Genomic DNA, 21,142 nt, shown 5'->3' with positions numbered 1-21,142 from the left:
TGCATCTGAACTCTTCATATATATTCAACTGAGAAAATATATATATCATGGTTTCCACTATATATAGATGACCCCAAACTTTTGAACAGTAATCTTTAAATTATTTTTTTTTTCACCTGCTTTATTGTCTACATTAAGTTACTAAGTTGGCCTAATGTGTTTGACTTTGTTTGTGTGTGTTTTTGTTGTTGTTGCATTTCATTCTGCTCCACAACAGATCACATGCCCAACCTTATTAGTGGCACTGTGCAAACTATGACACTTCCCAGTGTGCTTTGCGGGAGCTGGTGGTTTGTGGGCGGTTTAAAAAGCACTGGAATAATCTAAAATCAATTGGGAATATGGATCGCCTGTGCCCGCTTCTGCTGTTGCTGCTGACCCCGTGCTCTCTCATACTCTCATTTCAGTGATTGATAGACAGTAAGAGCACAGGACGGTCAGCAGTTTGACAAATTTCTGTCAGGTCAGCATAGTTGTGCGAGATCTGCTTAGCTTTATGCGCCTCCGGACAAGCAAGACTGCGTTTGGGGTTTCTCAGAAAGACATATGGCCCTGTTTCCAATAACATGATTCGCAGTCGTTCTCCCAAACGAAAGAGTCACACCGGGGCACAGCAGGAGGTGGCCTGTTTATCACCAGGTCTACAGCACACAGTGAAGTGTGCTCAGATGTCTTACAAACATGCATGGAGGTCCATTCAGCTGCTGTCCAATGCCAGAAGTCCATTAATCCATTGTGAAAACTGATCATTCAGTGAAAGAGCCGTATAAATATTCAATTTAAATGTACCACATCAATGTTGATGGTCAAAACATTACTTTTCAATTAAAATAAGATAAAATAAATGTCTTTGAAAATGAAACCCATGTCATTGGGATTACTAGTACCATCTGTATTGTCTTAGCTACAGGAATGTTGTTGCAAATGCAATGTCCCACTCCCAAGTCAGTGTTATTTTAGGATTACTTGTATACTATAGGGGTGGGTGATATAACAGTAGACATAATTAACCCGTATAAATTTGTAAATATATTCCCAAAGGTGCTATTGACATGCAATTTTCACCAGATGTTGGTAACAACCCAAGTAATCCATACATACAAAGAAACAAACAAAAATAAGTTCAGAAATTAAGTTATGTGTAATAATGTGAAATGACACAGGGAAAAAGTATTGAACACATGAAGAAAGGGAGGCGCAAAAAGGCATGGAAAGCCAAGACAACTGCTGAAAACTTACAGTAATTAAAAAGCAATCCAGCCCCCTGTCAGTGGACATTAATAACAGCTGGTTCAGTCCCAAATGATGGCCTACAAAAAGGTCTCATTGCCAAGGTGTCACACAAGACACATCTCATGATGGGTAAAAGCAAAGAGCTGTCTCAAGACCTTCGCAACCTAATTGTTGCAAAACATAATGATGGCATTGGTTATAGGCGCCATTCTAAGCTTCTGAATGGTCCAGTGAGCACTTTTGGGGCCATAATACGGAAGTGGAAAGACAATAATTTCACCATAAATTTGCCTCGACCAGTGTTCCTCGCAAGATTTCTGATAGAGGAGTGAAAAGAATCAGAAAAGTTGTCCAAGGGCCAACACCAAGTTGTATGGTGTTTTTAGGGTAATGTGCACTGCCATTTCTCCTCCAAATATGGTGTGTATTATGGCATCCAAACAGTTCAATTTTGCTCTCATGTGACCACACTATATTCTCCCAGTATTTCACTGGCTTTTCCAAATGTTGTGCAGCAAACTTTAAATGAGCTTCAACATGCTTTTTCTTCAGTAATGGAGTCTTGCGTGGTGAGCGTGCATACAGGCCATGGCGGTGGAGTGCATTACTTACTGTTTTCTTTGAGACAACAGTACCTGCTATCTGCAGGTCTTTTTGAAGCTCTCCACAAGTGATCCTTGGCTCTTGGACAACTCTTCTGATTAGCGAGGAGCAGTGGTCGAGGCAAATTTATGGTGAAATTATTGTCTTTCCACTTCCGTATTATGGCCCCAAAAGTGCTCACTGGACCATTCAGAAGCTTAGAATGGCGCCTATAACCAATGCCATCATTATGTTTTGCAACAATTAGGTTGCGAGGGTCTTGAGACAGCTCTTTGTTTTTACCCATCATGAGATGTGTCTTGTGTGACACCTTGGCAATGAGACCTTTTTGTAAGCCATCATTTGGGACTGAACCAGCTGTTATTAATGTCCACTGACAGGGGGCTGGATTGCTTTTTAATTACTGTAAGTTTTCAGCAGTTGTCTTGGCTTTCCATGCCTTTTTGCGCCTCCCTTTCTTCATGTGTTCAATACTTTTTCCCTGTGTCATTTCACATTATTACACATAACTTAATTTCTGAACTTATTTTTGTTTGTTTCTGTGTATGTATGGCTTACTTGGGTTGTTACCAACATCTGGTAAAAATTTCATGTCAATAGCACCTTTGGGAATATATTTACTAAGAAAAATGATGACGTGTTCAATACTTATTTCCCCCGCTGTACCTATGTGTCAAATTGACAATGTTTTTGCAAGTAAACACAGTAGTTTAAGTCTTAAGTGAACGTAAACAGTAAACAGAAAGAAAACACACGCGTGTTTTCGGTCTTAAAGTGACAGCAACCTAATAAACCTGCTGTCCTTATTGATGTTAATCAAACAACAACATCACAAAAAGAGAAAATCTCTCACTACTCTTGACTGAATAACTTTTGCAACTTTAATAAGAATAAATGTATATTTAATATATACAGTAAAGACTATGCATTTGTTTTGTTTTGATAAATTTGATTAGTTTATACAATTTGTGTAGTATGTCTTATTTCTAGTCCTTCCGGTAGGTCTATTTCACTTGTCATTGTTCTGTTGTAGTTTGTTTTCTTTGCTCTTTCTTTATCACTGTTTATATGTTTCTTCAGTAAGCTTGAGAGTTTTTTTAGGCTAGTATTAGTTTTTTAAATGATATTGAAAAGGGTTATAAGAATTATGATATTTCAGTGGAATCAAAAATCTTGACCTTATTTAAAGCAAAAATAACGTGAAATATAAATACTCATATCGTGATATAAGATTTTATTATTATATTATTAGTATTTACTATTTTATGGTCTACACAAGAAAGTCTGTATAGCAGAGAAGGAAAAGTCCATTTCTTGTTTGTCCATGCTTTTAAGAGTCCACAAAAAAAGAAAAAAAGAAAATTGATTCTGAACACTGTAGTCCAGTGTTGTTTTAGTATTATTTATACTGTATGGTTATTAATATTTTGAATTAGCTGCTTTTTTATATATATTCAGCTTTAGTTTAATTTTTGTTTAAGTTTTTAGCAATTTTGTTATGTGCTTACATACTTTAGTTTTAGTTTTTATTTAATTTTCATAATTAGCTTGAATTTATATGTATTTCAGTTTTAATTTGATCAATTTTAGTTCTTCAACTTATTTCATTTCAGTTACTCGACCTTGGCAACATTTCTCATTTTCATTTAAGTTTTTCAATTATTTTATATATTGTTATAACAATATATTTGATTTGATTTGTTTTTAAGTTTCAGTTTTAGTTACCAATAACAATGCTGATCTATATAATATAATTATACAACAATTTTCTGTGATTAATGTTATCAGAATCAATGTCAACTTTTGAATAGCCACAGAAACATAAAATTCAAAGATCACTCAATAAGCCACAATGTACTTAGTTAGGGGATTGTTCAAATTCCTTACACTAAGTATGAGCAATAGTAATAATGACGCTTGTTTTCGCTTTGTTTTGCTATACTGTAACATTATCCTGTTTAACAGCAGAATGTTTCGGTTCTGGGATACCCAGTTATGAGGCACCGTTTCCTCCAGGTATACTTGATTTGATTATGAAGAACCCGTAATCCCTCAGAAAAGGCACTGAGCTGAACCAAATCACTGCTGAGTTGCCATAGCGATTTAATGGTTTCCCTTTCATTGATGTGAAGCACACTAGGGCATGTTGAATTTCCATTAGCTGCTTATTAGCAGATGCAGTTTCAGGCTGTTGTGAGTGTTGGTTTAACCCAAGACGAGATGAGCATGGCGTGTCATCCAGAGTGTTGTCAGAGCAGTTTAGGTGGCAGCGCAAATATTTAAAGTGAAAGCCACATGCTTGGGATTAATGGTAATTTGACATTGACGTTTGATGTTTGTTTTTCTCTGTAAAGAGAGAAAAAATTAAAGGGATAGTTCACCTAAAAATTTTAATTAGCCCATGATTTACTCAAGTCATCCTAGGTGTATATGACATCCTTCTTTCAGACGAATACAATCAGAGTTATATAAAAAAAATTGTCCTGGCTCTTCCAAGCTTTATAATGGCAGTGAATGGCCGTTTCTGTTTTGAAGTCCATAAAAGTGCATCTATCCATCATAAAAATACTCCACACGGCATCGGTTAATAAAGGCCTTCTGAAGCAAAGCAATGTGTTTGTGTTAGAAAAATATCCATATTTAAAACTTTATAAAGTAAAATAACTAGCTTCCGGCCAAACGAACATACGGATTCCACTGAAGTCCAAGCGCAACTTATGCGAGTAATGCGACGTGCTGCTAATATTTACGCTACGCCATGACGCACTACGCTACTTCTGACATCACAAGTTGTGCTTTATACGCTAGTAAACTGCGTATGGCCGTTTGGCTGGAAGCTAGAATGTGTTAAATATGGATATTTTTCTTACACAAACTCATCGCTTCGCTTCAGAAGGCCTTTATTAACCCCCCCCCCCCCGGAGCCGTGGGTAGTTAGTTTATGATGGATGGATGCACATTAATGGACTTCAAATCAAAACAGAAACGGCCATTCACTGCCATTATAAAGCTTGGAAGAGACTTATTCCTTTAAGTCTTCGATTGTGTCGCATGAACACTTTGTTATTTACCTTTTTTCAAAAACAGATTGCACTGTCTGGGTTTTAATTGTTTGTTATGTTCTAGTGGAGGTGTGGACGGTAACTGAAAGTGCGTGTGTGTGTGTGTGTGTGTGTGTGTGTGTGTGTGTGGGAGAGCAGGTGTTTCTACCAGGCTGGTAAACACCATGAGGTGTCCCTGTGCATTTATTATTCAATCACCAATCCTTTTGCACACACCCACCCACACACACACACACACACACATTTGCAAGCATATACACCCACAAACACAATCGAGGTGTGTCTTCTGCTGCGTTTATGCCTGGAATGAAAGGTTAATCTCCTGATTGCTGTCGCTTGTCATCCCCCACCCCCCTTTCACAGGAAAGATGTTTCTACTCTTGTTTTTCTCACTGCAAGTGATGATTTGCAGAGACTAGAGTGTGTTCTTCATATCAGCCATGCACATCCCACCCACTACATCTTGTTTTTAGGCCCCTATTTTAAGAACTGTGAAAAAACAAGGTCTAGAGACACTTTTTTTTGCAGAACACATGTGCAAGGTGCCGCAAAAGACGCAAAATGCACGCACAGTGTTCAAACACGTCAATCTATCGCATATTTACATGGGAAAACAATAGAAAAGCACTGTAATGCAATGCAAAAACACATTGGCTTGAAAGGCAGCTGCCTTAAACTTAAACTGCTTTTTAACTTAAAAAAGTAAGTTGCCTGGCTGCCTTAAAATTTTTAGTTCATTGAAATTAAAATTTTGAGTTAATACTATGAAGGAGATTGGTTTAGCTCAAAATATGATGTTATCTGAACCACAATATATATAAGTTGAATTGACAAAAGATAAAAAGTTGTGATAACAAATCATGCAAATAAATGTAAATGTGCCTGTTTGTACGTATAGGTCATTACGACTTTATTTTGAATAGTAAAGTTACTTTTTTTTTATTGACTGTTGTAAATAAAACAAAAACCTGAAAATGTCAAAAATTCTGAATATTTTTGAGATTAGTAATGAGGGTTTTGAGAGCCAAAACCTTTGCAAGGTATCACTATTCACATCATGTTATAATAAAACAAAATTTTGTGGCAAAAAATATCCAATATATAGGTAATGTTATCTCAAATAATGAAATTCGGACGATCACTTCATTAAAGGTGGAAGTGAAACTCTCTATACAAATAGTGTTCTCTTTCCACAGTGTATAAATAACATTTGGAATTGGCTGTTAGTGTGTCACATCTCTCTAGTCTTGTAGTCTAGTCATCACAGATATTGTCTGTTCATGTTGAGTGGTATTGTCTGCAGGCTATCCTTCGGGCTCGGCCGACGGCCAGGTGTGAGGTCGCAACTCCTGCTTTGGAAACAGAAATATCCCAGGAGATCAATCAGTGCTGCTGTTTGTGCATGTTTGTGCGCGACCCTGATCGACCACATTATAAGTGCTCTTCTCTGAATCACACGCCTAGTGGAACTGTTCCCATCATCTGTGTGCCAGAAACGTATAGCGACACTATCACAGTAACTCAAGGGAATAAGATAGACGTCTATAGCATTTCATTACATCGTTCTTCTGGATTTTCTGACCACTTTTAGAGTCTAGGATAGAGACAAAACTTAACCGGCGTCTGCTTAGAAGTTCCCATAGCACCTCTGTGCTAACTTGATGGATAGTGCACAAACCAATCAGTAATTGTGTGCATCGATGCACACAAAAGTTTCCAACAAAAGTGTTTATGAATTGGAGTTACATTACAGCTGTATGATTTCCATCTTGTTGCAAATTTTCTTTTTGTAAATAATGTTGTTATTGTTAACTAACTAACTAACTAAAAATGTTTATATAAAATGTGTTTATATAATATGTGTGTGTGTGTGTGTGTGTGTGTATATATATATAAACACATATATAAACAAAAAATGTTATGCTTGATGCGATTAATCTGTTTGACAGCCATAATTAAAATGAAGCTGAAATAAAATAATAATAATATAAATATTAGACAAAAATGTAAAAAAAAACTAAAAATTAATAGGTACTAAAATGACTAAACCTGAAATGAACTAAATTAAGGCTAAGTAGAAATAATTTTATAAACAAAAACTAATAAAAATGACAAAAGCATATAACAACATGACTAAAACTTGCATATAAAGAAAAGATGATTCTAAATGTTAATAAATACTACAATGACATAAAATACAAAAACATAACTAAAATATTTAAATAAAAACATATAAAAAAAATGTACCATTTAAGGAAAAATATTAATATTTTTAGCAACTATAAAATCTTGCTAAAATTTTAAATGGATCACTCTTTTGTGGTGTGGACAGTGAAACAGGCCATTTGTTAAAGAAAACCTAATATTTAATTAAAATATATATATTTCTAGCAAATACAGTGTGGTAACATCAGTTAACATGGTTAAGAATAAATGCATTTTACAAGCAAACATGTTTATGCAGGAAGTCCCTACTTGTACTGTACTGTACTGTAAATCATTTGTTCACCCAAAAATGCAGTAAAGAACCAGTTCACCAATACGGCATGTTTTGGATCAGTCTGCCTAGTCCAAATCCAGATGATGATGTTAAAATGTATAATACACAATGCTGTTCTCAGATCAGCTGATAAGGCGCTCTGGAGCAGCTATTAAGGGTAGCCTGAGTTAAGCCGAGATATATTGCATCCGTCCAGAGACACCGGGCCGTCTGACTCGATTCACACAACTCAGACTCAGTCTGGCCTCCAGCACATGAGCTGCACCTGCTCTTTGTTTATTTTAGGGAACGTTACATAATGCAGTCCGCAGAAGTGACGGTTCCGTGTCGAGTGTGTGGGACCTGCACTAACCTGAATTTAGGCTGAGCACTGCCTCAGGAAGAAAGATGTCATGTGGTGTCGGTCTCTTGAGAGATGAATTATTAAATTGTTTGTGGTATTTAATTAGATTGAATTAATAGTTTTCTAAAGAATGTCACACCCCGTGTAATTTGTTTGCCTCAGTGCTCTAATTTCAATTATACTACGGGGCGGTTGAATGCTTGAATCTGATTGGCTGATGACCGTTCTAAGGTGTGTGATTATTTTCAAGGAAACGCACGGCTAAAGTAGTTCCAGGCAGGTCTTGACCGCATTACATGTCCATATCATTCCGCCAAATGATTTTAAAGGTCCTCACAGCCGACAACAGCAAAAGAACCAAAACCCACAACGTCACTGACCAAGCAAATAAATATAGTAAATAATAGGATAAAAATCAAGCGTAGCGTCAGTTCTGGCAGGTCACGTTAGTCAAGCTCGCATCAGCTGATCCACGTCTACCTATAGGAATACGACGCCTAGTATTCATAAATAAGCTCCTTCAGTATTATCAGCAGCTATCACCTTTCTCAGGAGCGAATTACCCTCCTCCATCCCCAGCTCCTCCTTTCCTCACTCAGTATTTGGCATTCTGATTCCCCTTGAATCAGACTAAAATTCTCTAATTATGTTGTACATTAAAATGAATTGATATCTGCAATACATTCATGTTGGTTCTGTTCTGTTACCCTAAGGGGGGTTATTGTGCTCTCCCTGCTCTTATCCATGCTAGGATGCATGGATGCGCAGGCGCAGATGTCTCTTCCACTCAAATGCACACACATATGGTGCAGAAACACACTCGCACAGAAACGTGTTGTCACTAGCGATGTAAAACGGCTATGTTCTTGAAGCAAATAAACATTCACTATTAGTAGAGACGCTGCTGCCGAACACTGTTGAGAAACGCACTGACTCGGGTAATTCAAACAAGCTTAATCTCTCTCTCTCTCTCTCTCTCTCTCTCTCTCTCTCTCTCTCCCTAATAACTGCATTAATCTGTTATCAGCGGCTCAAACCTCCGTTACTAGCTCTAAAATTACGTTTTTTAAATTAGAAACGGAGGCTTGGGATTTAATGTGTAAGAATTTTGTCTTACACACAAGAGCGTTTTAAGGACAAAAACTGACAAACTTCTGGAAATACATAATCTGAACAATGTACCATAGTATAAGCGGAATAATTAACTCCGGGCATTGAATTATGGAAAAATAATTAACATCCGAGGTGTAACATTACCACCTCGGGTGTGCACTATTTTTCCATAATTCAACAGCCTGTCATCAATTATTCCTTACATGACTTAGAATTAGTTCACCCAAAAATGAACTCTATACAACTTAATAGTGGTTACTCTTTTCCATACAGTTTAAACAAAAAGGAAGCTTTAGGGCCAGATTTACTAAACAGGGCAAATTAGCGTGAAAGTGCAATTCCAAAAAAGCACAGATGGAAGTGGAAAGTTCTGCGCTTGATCAACTGATGACACACAAATTAAAGAACACAGTCACAGCCGGATCATTTCCATGATGACCAACACAATCTACCAAGAGCAGCGCACATTAGTGTCTGGTTTAAGACATGCTTTTTTTGGGCGGTAAAAAATGGCGCAAACACCAGTAAATTGACTAGCGCAAACCTTAGTAAATCACATTACATGATTCATTTAAATACTCTAATCCCATTCATTTTGTGTCTTAAAGAGAAACTCCAACAAATGCATATGCAATAAGGTCAGCCGCAAAAGTAACCCCGTCCTCGCATTTTCAGTGCTAATTTTTTACTGCGTGTCTTTAGGAAATCTTGACATAACTTTTTGGCATTAAAAAACTATTTGCGCTGGCGCAAGCTGTTAGTAAATCTGGCCCATAATTCCCTGATATACTTCAAGCGAACAAAGTACAAAGTTGTATGATGTCATTTTGAAAAAAATCGGGCCATGACAAAGTTCATTTGGAGCTTTCCGAAGCGAACTTGAGGAATATTTTGCTCTCTCTCTAGTAAACACCTTCAAACTACCATTGGTCCATGGGGATTTCGTGATAGGTAGATGTGCTCTGTGGCTCCGCCTCCTTTGACTTGAAAATCTTCTCCGTTTTCTTTCTTCTGTTCAGTCCATCAAAGTCAGGCACGAGCAAAAACATGAACACACTGAAAAGTAAATTTGAAGTTATAATTCTAAATGAAAGTGACACTGACACTGTTTTTTCATGTTTAATACTGTTGTTTTAAAGCAATTTGTTGTATAAAGTAATAAATAAACATGATGTGACGTCACTGGAGTGCCTCATTGCAGAACTAGTGCAAACATCCACGTCACTGTGATCAGATGCTTTCTTAACTGCTGTTTTCTCACGCTGTCATTTTTGTTTATTTTGTTATTGAGAGGAAATCACATATACTTACATATTCATCTAAACAGGATGTTCGCTAACAGTACATCACTGCTCAGGTCTTTCTCTTTACCCCAAAGTGAAGAACATGAAGGGCCATTACATTTCCAGAAGGACACCAAAGCACCATAAATGTATCATACAATTAGCCATATGATAACTTTGTGAAAATCTTTTTCGAATAATTGGTTAAAGAAATGATGTGAACGAATTGGACTGATACAGTTCTGACTCCATGATCTGGTTGCAGTGGTTATTGAACAATTCCTTTTAAAATGTCTTTCCGAGAAGGCTTTCTCTTCTAAAGTGATATGTGAGAGTCATGTAACAGACTGGAAGTTGCTCTCCCCTCTGCATTGCTCCTGACCTCTTGTTTCCTCTCAGGGAAACCACAATTTCTCCAGCGGCCAAACCAAGCAAAAGTGTGTTTTTAATGGTGCATGAGAAAGAAGGAGAGAGAGATAGAGATAGTGTGTTAATGGGAAAGAATGCTTAATGGAGGGAAAGAAAAAATAAAGGATAGAAAATGTGACAGTATTATTGAAATTGTCACAATGTCAATGATCGTTCCTAATGGTACTCAGAAATATAATTCAATTCAAGAGTGCATTGTGACAAGCTTGGTGAACAAGTGACTAAAATAAACGGGCTTATTTTTCCAATAATGAAAAGTGCAGCTGACAGTCAATCATGAATTGGGTTTAGCGTTAATCAAAATGGCATTCTTTCAGGCATAAAGTTATAATTCCAGATCATGTTTTGGAGTCCCTCTCTCTGTCCTCTTTGTATTTTGGGAAATATAATGAGGAAGCCACAACAGACAGGCCTGTGTTGTAATCTAGTCCACATCCCCTAGTTCCAGCAGATGGCCATCCTCTTGTGTCTCTGACCGGAGAGGAATGTGCTACTCTGCCCCAGTTCCCCAGCTCTGAACTGTTGCTCTTACTGAAGGCAAGGATCACTAATACTAATAATCATACTTACAGGCTCTTTTGACTTGGACTAGTAAGCAACCTCCTAGCAATAACCTAGAAACTGTGTAGCAGGCAACACACTAAATAATAATTGATAATTCCAATGAGGTGATCATTATTTTCATGTTATGTCTAGGGCGGGGCGATATGCCAAAAAATGTAATCTCGATTCCCCCCCCCACCGCCCCCCCCCCCCCCCCCCCCCCCCAGAACGGCAGATTTTTTTTTAACTAGTCAACTTAAAAACGTAACTACAATATGATTCAAGAAACATTCTCTTCATTAACCATCCAGTTAAAAATGTTCTATTCCAAGTGGACCACACCTCAAGTGATCAGTAAATGTATAAAATATACATGAAATATAAAAGGCAAATATTGTATCTTAAACATATCCTATATACTCAGAAATAATAATTTTATATAAATTTAGAGAGCCTGATTACAAAAGCAAAAATCTTACCATTATGATCCATGTCCCAAGCACACAATTATAACGTTCTCATTTGTAATTTTATGTAGCCTATATGACAGACTTGCGCTGCACATGTTGCACTTAACTGTATTTTCCTTTTTTGAAGTGATTTCAATCATATTTCAAGCAATTCAGTATCCTCCAAATTTTCTTATCGGGCCGATAACGATAACATTAAAAATGAACATATATCGGCAATCATATCGGTATCGGCCGATATATGTTCATTTTTGATGTTATCGTTATCGGCCCGATAAGAACATTTGGACGATATTGAATTGCAATTCAAATTTGATTGCACTCACCCATGAAACTGCATTCTAAAAACGTGGCACTCAAGTTAAAAAAAGTTTAACTCGCATCTAATAACTTAACTTTTTTCCCATTCCACTGCCCACGTCTTATTTCTTTCAAAGCAATAACGCATTTCTCAGTGAAGACTAGCGATGTGTTCATCATGTGGTCAGATCAATGTCTTGTCTTAACTGTTGTCATAGCTGAATTGTCAACATGTCTAATTGTAACATTTGCTAACATTTTCATTCAAAACCGCAATTTCTCGATTTAAAAATAATAAAATAGTGGCAAAACATTCAATTCGAATTCATCTAAAGTAACTTGAAAATCGCCCATCCCTAGTTATGGGCATTAAAACTGATAACAACTGTTCCAAGCGTCGTTCACGGTTGTTCACTTTCATGTTCTCACAATTTTGTATTATTAGAATTCATAAAATTGTTACTGCCCAAATGGCAATACGCTGATTTCACGCAGCCGTTATTTTGAAATCGGCTTACAATTTCCTTACAGTAGAGCGACTGATTCCAGTTGTCGAACCACATTGAGTTTGATGAGGTCACATTGCATGACTGAAACGAAGATGTCCGACATATGCACTCTTTGCTGTTTTACGCTTGTCATGCCAATATCTGTGTGCCATGTTCAGTTGTGTGTGAGCACTAGTGTGGCATTGCTGTACTCGAGCGAGTGCATGGGCTGATGGGATATGTTGTGTGTGTGTGTCCTCTCAGGGTCAGCGGTTTAGCCCACAGTCTTCCCCTGTCCTCTGGTCATGTGCCGAGGACACGCGTACGTGTGCAGGCTTAACTATGCATCATATCAGTGTTTGTCCTCCATGAGCTGTCTGGGATAAGGTTGCCCGGCCGGATCTGTGCCGCTGAGGAGCGATAATCACATCCTGTTTAATAATGAGTTTGCTCTTAATCTTCATTCCATTCTCAAATATTGAACAGGCTGGGTGGTTTGCTGATGATATCAGAGCTTTTAGGCCTGATCACAGATCCTCTGTTCATTATGTCTTGTGACTGGATCTCTGTGTGCAGTGGTATAATGCCAAATGAAACAAATGAAGTTGAATCGACACTCAGTAAATCATTTGCTTAGTTGGGGTTTAAAAGATAATTAATGTTCAGTAATATCATCGGTTTGACTGCACTGACACTATCGGATGAGTGCAAAACTTGAACTGAATTAAGCTGGATGATGACATCCCGGTCTTCTGTAGAGCTGTTTTATTGCTGAATCAGATTTGTTTCATAATTGACTCGAGATGAATAACGACACTGTTGTCTTCTGTAGAGCTTCTTATAGATGAATTGATCTCATTTCATAATTGATGAACTTTACACAGTTATTGAACTTAATTGAATCAACACTGAACTGAATAATGACACTATTGGGTAACACTTCAATTTCAATGGTCCACTTTAGACATTCTAGTAACTTTGCAACTACATATCAACTAGCAGTCATTAGAGTATTAGTAATGTCTGCTTAATATCTGCTAACACTTTATTTTGATGCTCCCAACAGACATTCTACTGACTGTAAGTAACTTTGCAAGTACATCTACTGACAGTCTACTAATACTCTAGACTGAGTTGACATGTAGTTGCAAAGTTACTTATGTGAATAAAAGCCTAAATGAAATCTATTTATCATATAAAGTGAGCGTATCTCTTCACGGTTAAAACACTGGATTTATATAGATTTGCTTTATGACACCTTTATGACCTTTGGACCTTCTTAGGTTTGATTACCTGGACATAAACCTCTCAGGTTTCATTTAAAATGACTGTTTCGAAGATTAAACAAACTCGTACGGGTTTGGAAGAACATGAGGATGATTAAATTACGACAAAATTTTCTTTTTTGGGTGAACTATCCCTTTAATCTCTTCTAGGGAGTTCGCTGCCTGTGCTGTTATCCTTTCAGAGGAAGTCTGTTAACATCTGGTTCCTGTTTTCCTGTTTTCACTGATACACTATGCCTTATGTGCAGCTATGTGTAGCGGTCATGTGCAGTGAGATTTCTCTGTGGGGAGGGCCTAAGAAACGAAATATTGTTGTCGCATTTCACAGTTGGAGATAAGAACTCAAATTGACATGGAAGAGCTTTTATTGCTTGCCATTATACCATGTTGTGTGTGGTTAGCTCTTGTTAAGACAAGTCTGTTTGAGAACATGTCAACATTCGACCCATCTGTGACTTACACTGTATTTGTCAATCAAATTACTAGTGAAATGACAGGAACGCTGTCCCAGCATGATGTTAATCCTGCCAACAATTTTAGGAATTTTGCTGTTGTTTTAGATAGTGGCAGCCAACTTTTTCTGACCCAGGAACTAATGATATTTTAGTACTATTTATATAATATTATAGTATATATTAATATTTTGAATTAGCTTTTTTACATTTTAATATTTGTTTTTGTTTTAACAATTGTGTTGTTTTATATATATATATATATATATATATATATATATATATATATATATATATATATATTATATATATATATATATATATATATATATATATATATATATATTATATATATATATATATACTAACATAAAAAAATAAGAAAATAATTAGGTACAACAATGTATTTATTGTGTTGTATTGAAAAACACTTGTGCTGCTATTGAGGTGGGATACGGGTAAGGTTAGGGACAGTCACAGGTCTGGTGGTATGCTTAGGTTTAAGGGTGGGTTAAAGTTTAATATAAAAACATGTATGTACACAATAAATTAATTGTATAAAATGATTAATTTAAATGTTATTACATAGTAGTTAAAGACACTTAATATAAATATACAATTTTGGTACTTTAACTTATCTATTTCAGTTAGTTGTCAGTGAAACATTTAACATTTTTAAGTTGAATGTTTTTTAACGTTTTTAAATGTAATGCAATATGTAAGGAATAATTGACGACAGGCCGTTGAATTATTAGAAAAATAATGCACACCCGAGGTGGTAATGCGGTCACGACGCGAAGCGGAGTGGCCGTTACACCTCGGGTGTGCATTATTTTTCTAATAATTCAACGGCCTGAAGTCAATTATTCCGCTTATACTACAGTTACCACACCTCGAAACATTGTTCAGATTATGTATTTCAAGACGTTTGTAAAGTTTTTGTCATTAAAACGCTCTTGTATGTAGGACTAATTTCTTACGCATCTAATCCCATGCCTCCGTTGCTAATTCCAAAACGTAATTTCAGAGTTAGTAACGGAGGGTTGAGCCGCTGATAGCAGACTAATGCTGGGGACACACGACTAGCTGACACATTCTCTGACTGTTTTCATCGACTGCAGCAGATTTTAAACACCGACTTTGAACAGACTGAACGCGCTGAACACGCGTTTGGGCATGATCAGTCATATAAGTATCAAATTACATTCATAACCGGCCTTAAAGTGTGTTCCCGGCTTTATGCAGTTATTAATGCAGTTATTAGAGAGAGATGTTGCAATAATGAGACAGAAAAGCATGTGCGTCAATATTATTATTTATTAATTAATTCAATTCGTTTTAATGAATTCGTTAATTCTTTTTTTCTTTCTATTATTGACAGATGACAGTAGACTAGCCAAATAAATGAAACCCTTTTAACAAGTAGGCCTATCAATAATTATTTATTTGTTAAATTATCTGCAATAAAAATCCGTGCTGCAGGACTATCCATTTATTTAGCCTATATTCAGTTTAATTTTCTATTGATTATAGATAGGACTTTATAGTTTATTTATTCAAATTAAACTGCATGTTTCTATTGATTGTGAAGCTAGACATTGAAAATTGCAGATCAAGCGCATGGGGCGAAATGCTTTTTCTTGTTATGAATTGTATCCTATTTTCCGTTATTACAGTTGACTACGCGAAGTGATATGGAACTGTAATGCGGTCAAGACCTGCCTGGAACTACTTTAGCCGTGCGTTTCCCTGAAAATAATGCACACCTTAGAACGTTCGTCAACCAATCAGATTCAAGCATTCAACGGCCCTGTAGTATAAGGATATTTAATTGAATTTATGTTTCAGTTATCAAAAATCTTGGTAACACTTTACAATAAGGTTAATTTAGTAATAGTTAATATTAACTAACATGAACTAACCAAGAGCAATAGATTTGTTACTGTTTTTGTTAATCTTTGTTAACATTAGTTAATAAAAATAGTCATTCATTCAGTATTAGCAAATGTTGAAAATAACATTAACAAAGATTAACAAATGCTGTATAAGTACAGTTTATTATTAGTTCATGCTAACTTATAGTTAACTAAGGTTAACTTATGAACCTTATTGCAAAGTGTTACCAAAATCTTTAATAGTTGTACGTTTTTTTTTACAATAACAATACGGCCAGAAACCCCCAACCAGACTCTCAGCCAACCCAAACAACCCAATATAAAAAAGCTAGATTTTCTCCGAAACTTTTAAAACATTATTACATTAATTACATACTTAGATCATTATTTAACGTTCATTTATGTACCGCAGTTAGAAATGCTATGAAATGTGTGTGCTATTTATAGTCAAAATATTTTGTATATCTGTCCCCTAGGACCTTGATGGACCCCTAATGGTCTGTTGACCCCTGGTTTTACTGTATTCTGATTGGTTATATGGATTTTGTCTTACAGAGGGGCTTTCTCTGAGGTGGTGCTCGCAGAGGAGAAGAGGACGAGAAAACTAGTGGCGATTAAGTGCATCCCGAAAAAAGCTCTGGAGGGGAAAGAAAACAGCATTGAAAATGAGATCGCTGTGCTCCACAAGTGAGTCATTGAAACAGCTGTTTTAGTTCACTTACAGATGTATATGACATACACACACACACACACACACACATGATGAAATATCACACCCTAGCTGTATGAACACTGTGGCCCAGAGTTGTAAAGTCCATGAAGGTCTTCATCTATATGTAACAGCCATGTTATCTCAGGGAGAGAGGACAGCAAGTGATTTGTGTTTGTTAAGAATCTAATGTTTAAACCGCTGGAATCATAAAGCTCTGTGGGAATGACTGAAGCCGGAGCAGCCAACGCTATTTTTAGTGGCTGGGTTGCCTGGGTTACCACAGGCAAAGAGGCACAGCGTTCACAGAGATATTTGAGGCAACGTGTGAATGAGGAAGCACTCACAGTCTGCTGGAAAGTCACATTTCTCAACAATGCTGCTGGCACCAGTGAAATGGCCTTAGACTTAAAGGGTTAGTTCACCCAAAAATGAAAATTCTGTCAGTAATTACTCACCCTCATGTTGTTCTAACCCCGTAAGACTTTCGTTCATCTTCAGAACACAAATTAAGATATTTTTGATTAAATCTGAGAGCTGTCTCACTCCTCCATAGGCTTCTATGCAATTGAAACTTGCCGGCCCAGAAAGTTAGAAAAGAAAGACAGTGTTTAAAATAGTCCTAGTGACTACAGTGGCTCAATCATAAGTTTATCAAGCGACGAGAATACTTTTTGTGCGGAAAAAAACGAAAATAACGACTTTATTCAGCTATTCATTTTCTTCTGTGTTGGCCTCTGAGTGAGTTCACGTAGTGTAACAGCGCAGCGCTTCTGGGTTGTACGTCAGAACGTAGGCTCACTATTGACACACATCACACACATGACAAGCGTTGCCCAATAGTGAGCCTACGTTCTGACGTACAACCCAGAAGCGCTGCGCTATTACACTACGTGAAAAATTGGTTCTGTCCATCGTTTGTAAAGTGGATGGAGTCTGATCTGAACGTGATTGCAGTCAGTTGTGAAAAGGGGGTGGAGTTTAACTGACTAAATAATTAAAGAAGTTATGACATTCTGACAAAAAATGACATCCAAAAAAAAAAAAAAAAAAATGAAAAGCATACATTGTTGAATCGTTTCGAAAATAGATGGACATGGACAAATAGAGGGTGAATTTCCATCTCAATGTGCTTATTACCAATTTTGTGTCATTAGCTTAGCAACATACTAACGTCAAACTCAACTGGTATGAATTATGAGTTGAGTCTTATGGTGATCATTTAAAATCGTCATGTATGAGGTTCGGTTTCAGTTAGTATATGCTGCCTGAGAAGGCTGAGAAAGCTGCCCATGTAGTGCATAGACAGCGAGGCAGCTCTAGGTTTTTGAACAGCTTAAGTCTTTATTGTCTCAAATGCCCTTGTGGCACAACTTTATATCTTAACTGAACAGATTAGCTGTCATTTTTTTGAACAAATGTTTTTTTGTTCAAAGCAATTCACAGTAATCTACTGCAGGGACAGTCCCGTGGTCTTTGTCACCCACAGAGATGATACAGCAGGATTGTGATGTCAGCGTTGTGTAAGATGTCCAGATTATGTCACTGTGAATCCGACAGGGCGTCCTCAAGGGAAGACGTGCTCAGTGACCTTACTGTGCACACCAGAACGCAGGGCACCCTGGGACAGATTGAGGAGCGAGTGCAAGTACTTTGTACTTTTCAAGCAGGGTTATTATAGTTTAGAAAAAGTTTCGGTTACACTATTTTAAAGTGTCATTGTTAGAATGTAATTATATATTTAAATTCTGAGTAATATTAATTAACAACATATACTTACTATTGGGTTAGGGTAGGATTAGGGTTTGGTTGAGGGTTAGTTGCAGTTGCACTGAAAATAAAACCATTCAATTTAAGTTCAGCGTTATACAGCATTTCATACTTGCAGGTATGTGCTATAAATACACCGTGGCTTCTACATTCATAAGGTATTTGTGACTACCATCATTCTGGAATCTCTGGGGAATTTATGATTCAGCCGCACAGACTGGATCTGCTCAGATCTTCTGTCAGATGGCCAAACTGGAAAACAACTAGTCTGGATTTGCCAAAGTTAGCGAAGATCACAGTGTGGAATCTTTGAAATTTATTTTGAGTTCTGTTTGGATAAACTAAACAATAGTTTCTCTGTAACACTTTATTTTACAGTGCCCTTGTTACTTGTATTACTTGTACTTACTATAGTAATAGTAAATTATGCCTAATTACAAACATTTTAAATATGTTAAAATACATGTTAATTAATGTGTGTAATTACACTGTAACACAAACACCTTAAAATAAAGGGTTACACTTGATTTTAAGGTGTCTGTGTTACAGTGTAATTAATTATACATTTAAGTCCTGAGTAATAATAACTAACTACATGTACTTACTATATGGTTAGGATTAGGGTGTTATAGGGTTAGTTGCATGCATACACAATTTATAGTAATTACTATAGTACCTACATGTAACTTGTAAAAATGGCACTGTACAATATAGTGTTACCAAATAAACATACTTAAATGTATTGCATATTATAGAGCATTTTATGGAGACAGAGAATAACTACTCTTATTATCATTGTAGTTCACACAGTATGTATACTGTGCTCAGTGTGAATATTTCTTGTATGCATAAAATGCCATAAATGGCCCGTACACTGCGAAGAATATTGTATCCAACAATAATTAGCCATGATTTATAACATGTTTCTTGACTCATTATTTGATCAGACTTCCAAATGTTAAAGGCCCGTTCACATCAAAAACAATAACTGTAATGAAATCTATAACAATAAAGTTCTGTTTATTATAAACGTGCACTGCAGTTATGTCATCTGCCACTTTAAAAGTGCTGTATGTAATTTTTTCGACTCTACTTAAGCATTAAAAAATACCATAATATGTTTGCAGATATTTAGGGAACATGCTAAGTTCACATGCTTGTTTCTTCAAAAACATTGCTACAGCCTGTTATTCTGTTTCGAAATGTGTGTTCCATGTCAGATTGTCTGTTTTTGTTTTGGTCTATGTGATCCCGCCCACTGCCAATTTACCCAATAGTAATAATTTCGACACCCCTGGGTTGCCAGTTGGCAGTAAACAAAGCTTATTGCAACCATGGACGCAAGCAAACGAACTGGGTCAGAGATTGCATATTCTACCCAACCTAAAAAACCTCAGCGTCCATCGGTCCAGAGACATATTCAATATGGATAAATCAACTTAGTGTAAGGCTTGTCGCCGTCCATTGTCAATTGCGCTTGTTCATGTTGCTTGTTCTCAATTTGGCAACCCGCGTGAGCGTCAAGTCTGAGGAGGACGGGGCGGTGGAAAAAAATCTATCCAATATTTTGAATTTTGACTGCAATTCCCATTTCAACCACTAGCTGTTAATATTACACACTGCACCTTTAAATAATCCAGCCCTTTAATGCAGGATAGATTCTGATTGTCTGTAAGTGATCCAAATGATATTGTTTCTCTGTGCCGTTATTGTTATAGTTGTGGTGTGGACTCTGCTATTCATTTACATTTAGAACGATTTTTAAAACTAAATCTTTATCATTATTGGTAGAGTTATTTTCCTTGGTGTGAATAGGACTTAAGGCATTATTACACAAAATAAAACCACAAAATAATTAGATTTTCAAGATGATAACTGGATGCCACTCACATGCATTCAAGACCTATTAAATCAGCATTAAATTCAAAGACAACAATTTAAATGATTTTGTCTTTGATTTAATTTAGTTTTTGTTGTTATTGTAGCTCACATTTATACTTTTTTTATTTTATATAAGTGAGAATTAAATAGTTGATCATTTATAATAGCAATAGTTTTCATTAACAATAATACTCTTGTTGTGGAATCGTGCCTGCCCACAGTTGTGTGGGTCGAGTGGTGTGTAGTTTCTGAAGGAGGCAAAGACGAGGCCACCAGTATGCCTGAAAGGAGAGAAGGCGAGAAGGGGAGTGGGTGAGTGTACATGTTGCTGAAGGGGGAGAAAGAATGAGAATGAGTGGAAGAGATCCTCAGTGACTCATTCAGGTGCCTCTGTCGTGTCGTATCGCCAATGGGGAGGTGTGTGGGATTCCACCGTTCGGCTCAATTAGAGCCCCCGCGTGTCACACACACACTCACGCAGTCCTTCTGTAAGTCAATGAAAATCCGCTGGACTGTTGGCTGTTGTGGGGGCAGTGAAGACTGAGAGTCAGGGGTCACGGAGGAAGATGCGTGACATTAGTTGATACAATTTTCTTTAACTCTTCTTTATTATGCACTATAGACTAACACAAAATCCACCCCCTCATAGACTTTAGTCAGAATAGACGGCATATTTAATTTGAATGAACTCAAGGCTGTGTGGGAGGGAAGTACAGTCTGTTCAATATGTCACAAGCTGCGTTCTGATTCTCAGGGTTCCTACGCAGTGTTCACTGCAGCCT

General features: G+C 36.8%; 1 protein-coding gene across 2 annotated transcripts in view; it reads left to right on the top strand.

Moving 5' to 3' along the window:
• Positions 1-21,142, top strand: part of camk1b (calcium/calmodulin-dependent protein kinase Ib) — a 58,613-nt gene that overhangs the window by 19,089 nt on the left and 18,382 nt on the right. For both annotated transcript variants that reach the window (XM_082156527.1, XM_082156526.1), the window contains exon 3: positions 16,556-16,687. In XM_082156527.1, the coding sequence (XP_082012653.1) occupies positions 16,556-16,687 (132 nt within the window). The remainder of the gene's footprint in view (positions 1-16,555; positions 16,688-21,142) is intronic.

Source organism: Leuciscus leuciscus, assembly GCF_965113295.1.
Source record: "Leuciscus leuciscus genome assembly, chromosome: 23".
NCBI lineage: Eukaryota > Metazoa > Chordata > Actinopteri > Cypriniformes > Leuciscidae > Leuciscus > Leuciscus leuciscus.
This window is presented reverse-complemented; position numbering and strand designations above follow the sequence as displayed.